This window comes from Vidua chalybeata, chromosome 6, assembly GCF_026979565.1.
Source record: "Vidua chalybeata isolate OUT-0048 chromosome 6, bVidCha1 merged haplotype, whole genome shotgun sequence".
Lineage (NCBI taxonomy): Eukaryota > Metazoa > Chordata > Aves > Passeriformes > Viduidae > Vidua > Vidua chalybeata.
This window is the reverse complement of record NC_071535.1, coordinates 31,419,183-31,434,966: the sequence shown is the minus strand read 5'-3', so window position 1 is coordinate 31,434,966 and position 15,784 is coordinate 31,419,183. Positions and strand designations below refer to the sequence as shown.

At 38.3% G+C, this 15,784-nt stretch overlaps 1 protein-coding gene across 4 annotated transcripts in view; it reads left to right on the top strand.

The window, feature by feature from the left end:
* FMN1 (formin 1) overlaps nt 1-15,784 on the top strand; it is a 170,509-nt gene that overhangs the window by 29,228 nt on the left and 125,497 nt on the right. For 3 of the 4 annotated variants that reach the window (XM_053945797.1, XM_053945795.1, XM_053945798.1), the window contains exon 3: nt 11,397-11,572. In XM_053945797.1, coding sequence (XP_053801772.1) covers nt 11,397-11,572 — 176 coding nt within the window. The remainder of the gene's footprint in view (nt 1-11,396; nt 11,573-15,784) is intronic. The other variant, XM_053945796.1, reaches the window with a different exon arrangement.

Below are 15,784 nucleotides of genomic sequence, written 5' to 3'. Positions count from 1 at the left end.
TCTAATACTGTGAGCTTGTGATTAGCTGAGGCAAGTGAAGCTTTGGAATGTCATAAATAAAATAAAAGAGTGGATAATATTAAGGAAAAAAAAAGTAGGCCATTCAGTATTGCCAATTTAAGTTTAGAGGTAAGAAGAATACAAGGCAATGTCAGTGACACAGCTCAAATTCTTATATAAGTACTGACTGGAAATGTGAAAAAGACATCTCAGTGCCCCATGAATATGGTTATACTGCTTTCCTCAGGTTTTGGATGAATTGATGCCCATTTGTGGGTCATGGTATGCTAGAGCAAAGATAAAACCTATTTAATTGAGAGTTCGCTGTGAACATATACAAAAACTGTATCCTATCCAGAATCTTTTTCCTTGGCAATAGGACTTACTTTTGTGAAAACTCAGAAAATTTGCTGGATGCGTGATCAATTCCCTTTGCTCAGGCATCCAATTTTCCTAAGACTTTAAAAGTCAGTATATGTCTGCCTATGCTTATAAGATTACTTGATAGTGTTTAAATAGGAATGATAAATAATCACAAGGGTAGTATTTCATTAACAGAAGCATATCAGGGCTTTAGAGTTTCTGTAATCTCATGATGCACTAAAAGGCATTTAGAAATACTTGCAGTAGAAAAAGGTCAGCTGAATCTTTTGAAAATGCATGTGATGTTGACTGATTTAGGTTCAACGTGACCCTGTTAATAGTGATATGGGGTGTACTGATGCCAGACTTAGCAAGAGTGTGAACTAAGGTAATCTTTTTCTGTTTGCTACTGTCCTCATGCTGAGATGTTACCACTCAGAATCTGACCATTGCAGAAAGCTCTTCACTGCTTGTTTTCTTTTCCTATCTTAGTAAAGCAGGAAAAGTAGGTATCAGTTGCCACAGCACATGTAAAATAACATAGCTGTAGATCTTTGGAACATGAATTATCAAATAATTTTAGGTGTCAGACAGACTTGTTTATTTCTTTAATGATTGGATGTAAATATTAATGTGGATGCTTTTACAGAAGAGGATGGTGATTCCTTAATGACTCAGAACTGTGTGATCCTACAGTTGCAAAAATGCCTTTTACTTGTCCTGGATGCAATTTTTCACTTACTAATTTAGAATCACAGAATCAGTTAGGTTGAAAAAAACCACTAAGGTCATTGAGTCCGGCCATTAACCCAGCACTGCCAAGTCCACCACTAAACCATGTCTGTAAGTGCTACATCTACACATTTTTTAAACCCTCCAGGAATGATACTCAACCACTTTCTTGGGCAGCCTGTTCCACTGCTTAACAACCTTTTCAGTGAAGAATCTTTTCCTAATAACCAATCTAAATCTTCCCTGGTACAGCTTGTAGTAATTTCCTCTTGTCCTATTGCTTGTTATCTGTGAGAAGAGAACAAGCCCCACCCTGCTAGTACCACCTTTCAGGGAGAGGTGGAGAGGTCTCCCCTGAGCCTCCTTTTTCTCCAGGCTAAACAACCCCTCAGCCATGCAATTCTCTCAGCCACTCCTGCCAGGACTTGTATTCTAGACCCTTCATCAGCTCTGTTGCCCTTCTCTGGACTCCCTCCAGAGCCTCAATGTCCTTCTTGTAGCGAGGGGCCCAATTCTGAACACAGGACTTGAGGTGTGGCATCAATAATGTGGAGTACAGGGGGACAATCCCTGCCCTGCTGGCCACACTATTGCTGATACAGGCCAGGATGCCCTTGGCCTTCTTGGCCACCTGGGCACAGGCTGCATCATGTTCAGCTGGCTGTCAACCAGTAGGCCAAAATCCTTTTCTGCTGGGCAGCTTTCCAGGCTCTCTTCCCCCAGCATATAGAGCTGCCTGGGGTTGCTGTGACCCAAGTACAGGACCTGGCACTTGGCCGTGTTGAACCATTGGTCTCAGCCCATCGCTCCAGCCTGTCCAGATCCCTCTGCAGAGCCCTATTAGCCTTCAGCTGATCAACACTCCTGCCCTATTGCGGCCTGGGGTCCCAGGGGTCTGTCCGGCCCCCCGGGCAGCTGCCGCTGTAGGTATCCCCGATAGCGCTGTGCTGATGAGGCGCAGCCTGTCTGGGCCCTCGGGCTAGCTCCCACCCCAGGCAGCTTTAGCGAGCAATTCTGGAGTGATTCCAGCTCTGCTGAGTTCAGCTCTCAGTGATATCAGTTCTGTGCTCACGAAGTGCCTCGGCAGACGCAGGGATGGAGAGAGGAGAAGCCTGTATGGAATTCTGCAGCGGTGTCCTGCAGAGGGTTCCAGTGACAGCTCTTCTGCCAAACTGGACAGAGGTGAGGGTTTAAGTAGGCTACTGGGGGATTGGAAATTGTCCAATGGCCAGGGTTGAGGAGAATACGACCTATAGCCTTACAAAGAGATAACATGGGTCTGAGGGCGGAAAAGGGGAGCTCTGGTCCACTCATCATGACTCTGCATTTCTTATCTTAGGCGAGTGACCGCCATGGAGGCCTTTCAGGGTCTCTGCCTGCTACGCTGCCCAGCTTGGTGTTGCCTGTCATCTGAGAGTGCACTTTATGCCCTCATCCAGATTGTATTTAACAGGACTGGTCCCAGTACCGAGCCCTGAAGAATACCACTTGTCACTGGCCACCAGCTGGATGTACCTTCCTTCACGAAGGCCGCTCTAGGCCTGATCACACATCCTGTTATTCACCCAGTGAGTGCACCTGTCCAAGCCATGGGCTGCCAGCTTTTCCAGGAGAATGCTGTGGAATACAGTGCCAAAGGCTTTAGTATAGTCCAGGTTGATTCTGCACATTCATAGTATGTTATCATTCTCACTCAAGATAATGCATATGTTAAAGCAGTCTGAACAGCATTAGGAATGAGGTTAGAGAGAAAAGGAGATACTAGCTGTCAAATCCTGACTACATTTCTTAGGTTCTGCTAGACTGGTCATAAAACAGGTGATTCTTTTGCTGCAAATTCTTGTGTATTTTGTTTTTAATGAATGTTAAGCAAGGTTGCTGCCCGTTTTCCTGGTTTCCTGTTTTTCAGTACCTTTTGGGCTGTTGTGTGTCTTCCTGTTGGATAAAAGGCAGAAGACTGTCCCAGACAGTGCAATGTTATTCCAACAGGAGGAGAAGGAGGAGTGCAGGCTGTGTGCATTCTCCTATTATTGCAGTGCAGTCTTTCACTGATGAATCATAGTCTAGTTATAAATAACATGCTCAGTGTTAATTAATTTTGTTGCTGTCAATAATGTCCCTGGTTATACAGGCTGTTCTTTGATTATTGCTTCTGGCGCTTTTGCATATTTCTGTCCATACTTCATTCTAGCAAATCTTAATATTTCCACTAAAATATTTATATAATGGCGTTAATGCACTGTAGAGGTGGCTGGCCTAAGTGACCTCTACAAATTGATGCATTGATGTTAAAGCTTATTTTAGGCAACTTTCAAAATTTTGAAGTGTAAGGGAAAAGATGTAGATTATTTTAAATCAATCCTACTGTCATTAATTTTTTACTTACCTAATGCCTAAATCAAATCTTTTTGGTGGTGACTTTGCCTTTGTTATGGTTAAGAGTGAGAACCAGTATATAAGGAGAAATATTGTAAAAAGGGCATGAGAAAAAATGTGTTTCTATATAGTTCTTCATTTTCCTTATTGCACTAGCTACACATTTCTAATCTTTTCAAAAACTGTTGCTTGCAAGGTCAAATCTTGCTAAACAAAATAAGGAATAAAAAATTTAAACATCAGTCTTCTCCTCCACATTGTTTTAGCTAACTGGCTAATACCACAGATGAGAGAACTGGTTGTAAAAAGTCACAGTGAAACACTCCCCATAACAGCAATTTCAGGATTAGGAGTGCTACCATTTTTGGTAGTTGCTTTGAGTGTAATTTATGATAAATATGGTATGTGCTCTGATTGCATAGAAATTACTTCAGGTAATGAAGTTGTAAACAGTTGTAAGCTGGTTTTGGAAAATTATCATTATCTGTTTTATAGCCCCACAAGACACTTAGTATATGGTTACTAAGAAAAGCATATGTGAATTGTCAGATATTTTAAAGTTTTCTGTAGAATTTAATATTTGTATGTCCATAAAAGGCTCACTTGGGAAATGTTGCATAATTAATACATGCTGATTAGATATTTAACTAGATTTAACTGGATACTTTGGGTATTACCCCCATCTGGAAGTTACTGTGAGCACTGAAGATCTTTGGAATTAAAAATGAACCTTTCACTAAGAGTTCCTGGCATTGCAGCTTAGAGGCTTGGCCTGAGCATTGGTTGTGGCATTTGACTGTGGACATGTGAAGTTTGTTTGGGAATAGTAAAAGATGAAGAATGTGCTCTGAGGTGCCAATTGCTTCCTGTGTTATAACCTCTGGGGGTTTTTAGTATCTTTGGCTCTTTGTTTATTGTGCCAGTTGTGAACACTTGGAGGCCTCTTGCTTGCATCTGAAAGCAAGAGTGGGCTGGCAAGTGACAAGGCAGGTCTGGCTCCTTGTTTGCGCAGTGTAACTGAACTCGTTAAATTTCAGTATGTGCTAAAGCGGTAGGCTTGTATGGGGCCAAACTGGCTCAGCACCTTTCAGGTCCGTATCCTAATTCAGAAAATACATTCTGTACTTGTTACTAGAGTTTCTGTTCCTTGGGTTTCTCAAGTACATGTTGGATGATACAGCATTGAATCTTGAATAAGGTTCTCTCATCTTTCTGCTGACGATCTTGCCTTTTTCTTTATTTTTTTTACTTTTGTTTGTTGGGTTGTTTTTCCCTAATCTAAATTGTACTAGTTCTTTTACACTAAGTTAGTGATAAGTATTCTTATTTTTTTTATTAGCGTTTGCTCTCTTATGGATTGGAGATTTTTGTCTAGAATAAATAGATTGAGGTGAAGGAAAAAAAGTAGTATAAAGTATATAAATTACTGTAAATGTAAACCCTTAATAAATAAAAAAAAATATAAATCACATTCTGTGCCAACAGACTAAATTGAAAGTTACTTTAATACCGACCATTTAAATTTAGATAAGGTATTTATGGGATTTGATAGATATTGCTAATTTTATTAGATTTCTAATAATTCTGAAGTATTTTTGAAAAGCTTTAAGTTGTATCACGTGCTTTTGCAGTTGATATACTCTGCATTGAGAAGTTGCACAAATGTTTTTTACCAAAAAATAAGCATTTTGGATTTCCTTCATATCTCTATGTTTCATGGTTGCTCAGTCAAACTTTCTAGGCCAGAGAGCTTTATTTTCACTGTTTTTTGCTGTCCTTTTCTTTTAACAATAAACATTCATGTCAAGCTATGTACAGCTTTTCACCTCCTGCAGGAAAATATCCTTCTTCAAGTTCACACTTCAGAATAACATACTGATTTTTATTTGCTAGCAAAGGAGGGAGGTCTTAATTTTACTTGGCAATAAATTTTTCTGTTAGTAATTGTATGGATTTGAAGCCGCTTACACGTTTTTTCTTCATTATTAGTTGTACTTACAAGGAGAAAGAGGACCCAGACAAAAGACATTAAATGGTTGATTGTTTTGGATATTGGTACTTTAGGAGCTTCTAGCTTTCTGAGCATTACAAGGACCTTAAGTGCCACTGCAAGGTGTTGCTGCTCCAGGGCTTTGTTCCCACACTCACCACTTCAAGAGATTTGATTTGAGGACTGTGCCATTCAGGTTTCTTTGTTAGAGCAATATACCAAGTAGCGGGCTTAACATTTGCTTTTTAAAATCCACAATTTGTCATCATGCAAAAAGAATTTCTAAATGTACTGTGGAAATAGGCAACCTTCGTCAAGGATTTTGCTGAACTGCTTATAGTGTGAATTGCCCATGCTACAATACAGATTAAATAAAAACTGTATAAATTAGGGGGAAAGATGACATACGTCTTCATTCCCAGAGACAGCATTTAGTATAATTTTCAAGTTTCTCTAGCCTTGCACTATGAGTTTTCTTCATGTAAAAAAGATTTATTCATCTACCTAGTGCACAGTGTTCCCTTTTCTGCACAGACAGCTACATACTTCTTACTTTCTATCCAATAAAACAGAAAGATTGGTGCTCAGATTTCAGTCTTCTCTTGGGGTTCTACCAGAGCAAAGAGGTTTCTTCTATTTGCTTCTTTCCCATTAAAGAAATATGTAAAATTAAAAGGGAGGATGGAAGGCTTTCTCTAGGTTTTTAAATCCCCTTTCTACTTTCTTATTTTTCCCTACTTATTCATATTTCTTCAACTTCATAGTAGACTTTAACTCCAGAAAATCAAATCCTATTTTCCTCGGTGTCAGCTACATACAGAGAAACGCCAAATGCATAACTTACATGTTTATACAGAATTAATGTCTTTATATACTAACAGATATGAGATACCACAGATGGCATGTGGATGGAACTGTGCAATATCATCTAACCACAGAATCTGAAAGTGCTGAGACTACTTCCAATGCTGTTTTAATTTGAGATTTAATACATTTATGTATCTAATAAAAATAAAAGAGACGTTTTAAAGAGGAAAAATCAGAAAGCTATTACTGCTTAGAAAGGAAAAAGTCAGATCAGAGGAATGGATTGTGAAATTTGAAGTTCCCACTGCAAAACAGAAAAAATGGTCGTATCTGAATATTTTGTATTTTCATAATTTTAAAAAATATGTTGACTCAGTTTATCTTCAGGTTCCACCAATGCTTTCAATAACAATGGTCAAGTCTCATCTATTTGAATAAGGAAGTGTATCAAAGACTCTGTAACATGCTGTGATTTGCTAACTTAAGATCTTGTAAGAGCTAAATCCCTGCAGTAATAACATTCTCTTAAGTCAGTAATACTGTAAACCCTCTAAATGCAGCTCTGCTTCTTAGAGTGTTCATTTCTACTGTCAAAATGGTGCCTTTAAATAGGCAGCTTCTGAGCTAGACAGTTTCAGTTTTGTGATTCACTAGCTGAAAAACCTATTTGGTTATTTATTTTGTTTGTTAGGGTTTTCTTTTCCTAAAATGTAAAAAACACCCAAAACTTTAAGGTTCCACAAAACCTGGCATTCTGAGACTCATTCCCAAATGATGTACAAAGATTTGAATTTTATTTACCTTCTTTGCACTTCTTCCAAGAGACAAGCAGTGAATACATATAATTAGCACAATTTCTTTATTCATGCATATAAAAGTGCTTATAACATTCAATCAACTAGGCAACAGAATTACATTACAGAGGAATCAACATACAAAAGAGTAGGCATTTTATTTTTATCCTATGTGGTAAAGCAATCTAGAAAGAATGGAGTGTGATTGAAATATTAATATATAGTGGTCAGGAAACATAGCTAAAAGCAATCAGTGTAAACATTGGCCTGAGAGTTAAGTGAGTTGTGGTTAAGCAAACCATGTACTGAAGGAAATGGATATCATGGCATCCTAATTCCTTGAACTAGCCAAAATAAAAAAGAAAAAAAAGTTTAAGAAGCTGATATTTTTGCCCAAGTTCTTTTCCCCAGACAGCTGAGAAAGCACAAACAGGTTTCCTATGGAGAGAGTCTGCCCACAGAAACTGTTCCATGGAGTTGTGTATTCCACAATGGCGAACTAACAGAAGTGTACTACATGGTATCTAATGTGCCTGTTTGCTAATGTAACAATTTGTTTTTAAAAGACTTTGTATGACAAGAACGGCAATTTGTACAAAAAAAGTCAGATGCAATTACCTTATAATTATGTACATTCAGCATAGGAGTAGAGGGCTTAGGAAATCCTGGATGTACCATTTATTGTCAGAGTCTGATGATGAGACCCTGTCTGTACCCCTCAGGTTTGAGTGCCACATCTGTCTTACCTGTGACAACATAAAAAAGTTGTTTCCTTACACTCACAAAGTCTGCATGGTTAAAAGCCAAAAAAGCATTAAGTATTCAGTCTTCCCTTATTTACATTGCTCTGTCTTCCATTCCTTTGGGACAATAGATGGCAGCAGATCTGTATTTGGGCAGTCTTCTTTGTACATACAGTGCACATAGAAGGCACTCCTAAGTGGTATAAACTTTAAAACCTGAAAGACAGTTTCAATAGCAATTGAACTTTCTCGAAAGCCTTATTTTTTTTCAGTAGGAAAAAATGATGTCATTTAAGTTGGCTAGAGGATAAACATATGCATTTTAAAACTGCCTAAATTTAGCCCATGATTCAATGATATATACATGTGTTTGCAAATGCATGCATAAAGTATATATGACTTTTTTTTTTTTTAATGCACAATCAGATTGCAGTAAGTTGCTAGTTAAAAAAAAAAAGTTTCCTGGATAAGTGTAAGTAGCAGTAAAATCCATCTGTCAGAGCTGACAGAATGGTGAACTTCAGCGCAAAATATGGCCAAACATTTAAGAATTTGCTTAAAATAGAGTACTTAGAGACATGGCTCAAGTTCTTTCATATTCCACTGTCTGCTGGGTTGGATGGGTCCCTTTCCATAGAAGTGGTTGTATGCTAATGGTGTCCAGGTGAGGACTGGATCAGGGAGGAAAGCGATCATCAGCTACTGGCATAAGTGCATAGAGAACAGAACATTAAGTAATAATTACAAAGAGAGTGGAGAATAGAGGCTTGGTAACAGACTTGGGAGGAGTCTGCCAACAGCAAAAAATACCATAAATTAATATAATGGTGCATAAAATTACATCTGGACAAAAACTGAATCTCTGCAGCTGAGGGAGGTATTCGTTTTTCTAGAGGCCCAGAAAGCATTTGCCAGGCTGACTGTTCTTAGCTGGGCCATGGTTAATTATGGGAAATACCTGCTGCTGCGAGAAGAAATTCTGATTGTGGCCTCTTGCTACAGCTCTGTATCACTTAATGAATCAATGGAAATGATCAGAGTAAGCATATTTTGGGTAAAAATCACTGCTATAAAGGAATTTGCTCTTTAGCAGTAGCTGACACAGAACAGACACCTTGAACAACACAGCCAAAAATAATTGTTCCAAAATTACTGCAAACTGAAGTATTGGGGGGGATGGTGAGCAGGGTGGGCAACCAGTGAATTGGTAATTACAAAGATAAAATAAATTTCCAAAGAGCACTGACTAAAAATGGAAATATTTACTGGTTTTTACTATGTATATTTGCATTTTAATGCTGTTTTGATTTATTTTATGAAAGCTTATATGGTTTTTATAGGTTATATGACAGGATTCTGATTTTTTTTGTGATGAAAAGTTAGTAGATACCCACAAAAACTGTAGCACTGATCTGTGACAGAAATCAGGAGAAGCACCAAAACCTATCATCATAGGTTTGTTAACATGATACAAATCATGTCCAATTACCTTAAAAATGGTGATTTTCACTTTCTCCTCTCCACTCACCTGGAACTTCCTTTGTATTTTCCATGTCATAACCATGTAAAAGGGGATGGCTAGAGATAACTGGGCTGATTGTATGGTGCAACAGAAACAAGGTCAAAATTCAACCAATACATTTTATTCAGCTGATTATAGGTGAATATTGAATATTTTAATATTCAGTATTAAAATAATAATATTTGTATTTCTGATCTTAAAGCTTTCTAAATATCAAAATGACTTAATGAGTAGGTTGTAGCTGGGGTAAACTTAATTTTCTTGACAGTGACTGGTACAGCCAATGGCTGTGTTTTGGATACATGATTGCTGCATGGTATTTGGTTGCTGGCTGAGGTTAAACCATAACACTTACATAATGGCATAAGGGCCAAGAAAAGAAATATTTTATCAAGCGTGTAAAAATATACAGAAAACCAATGACTCAAAGTCAGAAAGCAATTCTCTCTTTAGATCCCTAATCTAAAAGATAGCACATCTGGACCAGAAAATGTCTTAAAATGTGCTGTCCTGTGTTTGACTATTTTGATACAGTTTAATATTATATGCAGTGCATAATTTCAAAATGTGTAAAGGTATATGTAATACTTTTTCTCTTCTGCAGAAATGCTGTATTTTGATAGGATCTCCCTCTGAGATTTCATCTGAATAAGATGAAAGATGAGATTATTCACACAATAATGACTGACATATTTTGGGTTACTGGCCATTTTATCAAGTATTATACTTTACTATGCTTATTGATACAGTGTGGCACCTAAATTATTTGGAACTGTAAGCTATCAGAAAGTTTGAAAATCAGCCTATATTTAAGCAAACATACTTACATATTCTGATCCTAGTGCCTCTTTTTTAATGTCTTTATGGTTAGGGAAAAAGAAAATAAAACTTTTAAAAATTACAAAATTGTAAATGCCATTATTAGAATCAGAGAAGGGCCTGGATTGAACAGGACCATAAAGATCATCTAGTTCCAGCCCCATGTTATGGACAGGGATATCTTTCAACAGGTTCTCAGAGCTCCATCAAATCTGGCCTTAAAGTCTTCCAGGGCTGCTTTTATAATGCTTCCTTTTATAATGCTATGTTACGATATTCAGCAGCCAGGAATTGTGCTAATATCTGAAGCTTCCAGTAAAATGTTCCAAGAAAGATGTGTCTGTGTATATGAAAGAGTATATATATATATATATATATATATATATAAAAGAGGATCTATATATATATCCTATCGAATATAAAAAGAGGTGTTATGTATGTCATGTCAGATACTACACTTGAGAGAATACACTAACTTCATGGAATTCATTGGTTTTCTCATTGCTGAAGTGGAGTTTATCATGCAGAAACAGACATTTCTGAGGGATCTAATAAACCAGCAATGCTGTGAACAGGAGGGACAGTGCTGAGTAGTTGCACAGCATGGCATACAGGAGTACAGCAATGGCTGACAGGTTTTGTTCTTACCTCTCCCAGTAAATCTGGCTGTTTGTACCTAAACCATTCCTAAATCAGGCTGACACTATGTTTTAAGCTTACTAGAGAAAGGTAAAATCTTATGTATCATTTCTGATTGAGAGACACTGCTTTTTATGCGCTTGGTGTAAGGCACTAAGGTGGATTGGCACCATCCCCACTAAGGCTGTGTTCAGCCAATGTCAAAAAGTTCATCAAATCAGTTTCATATCCACCTCTGAAATATGTGTGTGTAATGAGCACACGTAGGATGACCAGTAAGAGTGCCTTGGCAGAGGTAAAAACGCAAGCATCTTACACACAGTCTGTGTCTGTATATGGGCAAAAGACAAGTGGCCCATTTTTTTATGCTATCCACAAAATTTAAGGACAAAAAGATTTTTTTTCTAAGCCAAAACAGAGTTGGTACCCCCTTTATACCATTCTGTAGTGCTTTAAACAAACAGGAGAACTGAAATTGCACACATTGTGGTAGTGTATACCAGAGTTTCAAAAAGATACAGAACTTTCTGTATGCAGGGATTTTATGTAGATGCATAGAAAAATTTAATTTAATTTAATTTAATTTAATTTAATTTAATTTGGTCTCCCAGCAGAGTCTGCTTTAAAGGATGACTTCACTGATCGGCTGACTAGTTTGGATGTGGCAAACAGAGATGAAGATACATGGGTCCTGGATTGCAGACTGGGGCAATCAAACTCATGTCCTCAATCGAGTGAGAAGGAGAAGATCAATAGAAGTGTGTTGCATCTGAGCCTGGAAGTGAATGTGAGTCGGATGGTATTCATGCTATACTGGATTTCAACAAGCATTTATTATATACAGTTACATTTTTGGTATGCATTGATTTCGGGTCAGTCTAAAAGCATGTTCCAAAATATCTGACAAACAGCAAAGTTTTGGATGGGATACAGTTTTCCAGATGGTCTGTGAGCCCATATGTCTTTGTGCAGCTGAGAGCAATTTTTGGAGGAAAATTTTTGAAATTATATAAATAGATTAAGCTACATGATGTGCCATTTCTAAAATCTTGATGGGTGTTTAGTTTAAATTACTGGATTCCTGGAAAAGCATTGCAGGAGCAAGATGTGTGTGTGCACCTGTGCACAAGTGCATGTGTATGTGCTCATGTGCGTGTGTGCTCACATGCATGTGCACAGCCCAAGCACTGGGAGCCAGGCTGCTGCTTCTCCAAGTTTTGGAGAAGCTAAACTGGCACCGGAGCCAGACTGGCCATGATCTTGACAGGAAAAGTTTTGAAACTTCCTGGGGTATGAAACAATGAAGCTTCAGAGGGCAACCTGAGTTCATCATAAGGTCAGGCCAGCTTAATGTAACTGGAAATACTTACATGCTCCCAGGGTGAGCAGTGAGCAGCCTACAGAGACATGTTTTGGCAGAAGGAAAGGGAACAGAATGTAGAAGAAGAGGAAAGAATCATGGGATGGATTGAATGGTTGAAAGAAATTGCTTTAAAGACTAGATTGCGTAATACAGTTTGTGCAAAGAAAAACACTAAGAAAAATTTGTGTAAGAGTGACATCTATTGGTGGAAACACAAGAATTTACTTAGAAGTACATTTAAAATGCTTTTTAATGCTTACAATCACCGTTGGTATTCTCTTGAGCTTGTTATAAAATTGATTTTTTTTGTCCTTTCTTTTCTTAAAATAATTACTTACAATAGTCTTGTGTCAGTGTGAAGGTACAGGTTTATCCTTGTGATAAATTGTTGAGATGAAAACAAAGAACTGAACTGAGAGGAACAGTGACACAGCTGTTATCACTGCTAGAAATATATGTTACAACAGGAAGTATATAGTCCTTGAGGATTCTCTGACTGCATTTAAAAGTCCTTGTACAGAACAGGAGGAGTTCTTAAATGAAGGCCATTTAAGAACATTTTGAGTAAAATAAGAGATATCTGAGATTAGTAAACAGTTTGTTTCCATCTTTCTCACTATTTTTAAAGAAATATTTTACGTCTAAAAATCTAATTAATTGCATTATAAAAAATGGAATCGTTTTAGTTTCTTGTAGTTAAAAAGGAAGAATATTTAATCCATTATTTTTAAAATACTCAGAACAAAAGTCTTAATTTCTATTAAAAAAAGGGTGCTCAGCATGGGCTGATGGACTACTAGGGACCCACCAAGACACTTTATCCCTGTGACTCTCTTTCAGGACAGAATTCTGAGTTGAATTGTATCTCCAAGACTATTTTTCTTCTTCAGGATGAGTCCATGGGATTGAAGGAGGAGTAGCTAAAAGAACAATAATGAGAAGGCTGCTGCAGCAGCTGCTGCCATCAGAATCTGTCTGGACTGCAGCCCTGCTAGAAGTAGCCTGTAAGAAAGATAGTGGCCAAAACCAGGCTGCATGAGTTGCTCTGCTGACAGCAACCCTTGGGTGTTCCCTTCCTCTTCAGGGTGGGACGTTGCACCCAGATATTGTCTTCCCTGTGCAGTCATCAGACTGGACAGCAAGACAATTGTGGTAAATAAGGAACCAGTGTCTGGAGAGCAATTCTGAAGCTAAAATCATGTTCCCAGGAAATGGCATCTAAAATGGGCCAATTTATTTATTCACAGTCGCACTATACCCAGTCATGTTATTTATGGCCCTTTTCTGCTTTTAGAAGAAAACCTTTAGCCTGACTTATCAAACGTTTGTCACTATTGTTTTTAAATGCACTTTATATTCATAATAATAACAATCTGAAAAAGCTATTTATTGAAAAGCTGTGCTTGCTTTGGATGAGGAGCACCCTAACATTAATGTATCATATAATTGTGTATGTGCATATATAGATACACTAGTGTTTGCTTATGGAATTATAGAAGCATAGAATGGTTTGGCTTGGAACAGACATTATAAATCATCTAATTACAACTTCCCTGCCATGGGCAGGGACACCTGTCACTAGAACAGGTCGCACAGGGCCCCATCCAACTTCACCTTGAACACTTCCAGGGATGGGGCATCCAGATCTTCTCTGAGCAGCCTGTTCCAGTGCCTCACCACCATCATAAGCAAAGAATTTCTTCCTACATCTAATCTAAACCTACTCTCTTTGTTTGAAACCATTATCCCTTGTCCTAGAAATACAGGCCCTTGTAAAAGTCTCTCTCCAGCTTTCTTGTAGCTCCCTTCAGGTACTGAAAGGTGCTGTAACGTCTCCCCAGACCATTCTCTTCTCCAGGCTGAACAACTCCAACTCTCTCAGCCTGTCATCACAGGAGAGGTTCTCCATCCCTCTGATCATCTTCCTGGCCCTCATCTTGACTTACTCCAACAGGTCCATGTCCTTCCTGTGCTGACACCCCAGAGCTGATGCAGCACTGCAGGTGGGCTCTCACCAGAGCAGAGGGGCAGAATCCCCTCCCTGGCCCTGCTGCCCACGCTGCTTTGGATGCAGCCCAGGACATGTTTGGCTCTCTGGGCTGGGAGTGCCCATGGCTGGGTCATGTCCAGCCTCTCACCCACCAGCACCCCCACGTCCTTCTGCGCAGGGCTGCTCCTGACCTGTTCATCCCCAGCCTGTGGTGATAACAGGAATTGCCCTGAGCCAGGTGCAGCACCTTCTACTTGGTCATGTTTAACCCCTTAATGTCCCCATTGGCCCACTTCTCCAGGTTGTCCATTACGTTATTGAAAAGATGTTTCTATGTGTCTGTAAGTTGGAAGGCGATAGATAATGTAGATGAGAGAGAGTGAATGAATTCTACTCTGACAGGACTTTTAAATGCAGTCTACACCAGAAGCATGGAAAAAGATCTTGCATTTGATTTTAAAACTTAGGTGGGGAGAAGATACAGAGATATGGAAGGTAATGCAACTCCACCCTATTTTTTATACAGCATTTCATTTCAGATTAAAAAAAGCACATAAGTGAGATGCGAAAATGCAGTTAAAATTGCAATTAACAGTTAGTAATTACATAACAAATTATGGTAAATTAATGTAACTATGTGGATTTTATTTTATAAAGCTTTTTATTTAAGCTTTAAATACTATATCATATTGTAGATGGGGAGCAAAAGGCCTGCTGAAATGAAAAGAAGATGAAAAGAGAGTAACCTAGAAAAGGAAAAGGATTAAAAATTCATTTCCATTCTTTGTAACACTAAGTGCCAGCCTTTGTGCCTTAATGTACAAAGATCTCACTTAGCTTACTTACACAGTTTATAGCGATCTTCTGTTCCCTTTGTTACTTGTATGTCTGCTCATATTAACCAGATCTGTCAATACATCTTCCTAGAATTTCTGTCTCAGATCTACCACTTCTTTTTCATATAATAGGTTTTACAGGTTAATATTCCATACATGTATTGATACGGTGTGCACTCCTGCAAAATAGCAAACTGAGTTTCTTAATGTGCCTTCTGATTTTATAACTGTATAGCTATTACAGTGCTTTTTCAAATTCTCTAAAGTAGTTCATATCTCAATGTCAATCAGAATTTAGATGAAAATGTTAAAAAACACTTTGCATTTATACAGATGGATTTATACAGACCCCTACACCAAATGTGTCGGGTATTCACACATTCTGTTAACATCATGTATTGCTGAATTCTGATAAGAATTATCATGTCTATGTTTCTGTTGCTACATCTAAAATTAATTGCTTACATTTATAGCAGTTATGTTGGTGATACCCAATTCCGTCAAAACTCAGGAATGCTGCTCACATAATGGTCTAAGCGGGGTAACAAGGCCAGTAATAATGATGAAAATCAAGGCCTTATAATTTTTCTTCTGTCTTCCCTGCCTCTCCTCTTTTAGAGCATTTAATGGGTTAAAATTCTAAGTTTAAAATGAGGTAATCAGCAGGAGAGACAAACAGGAGAGCAGGGGAATGTTAAGACCATTATCAACCTGCACAGTAAAGGTTAGGCTGAGGACAGGGCAGAAGGCAGACTGTGGCAGTTGAACTTCAGATCAGTTCAGGCCTCCTGAGCTACAGAGCCTGCTGCT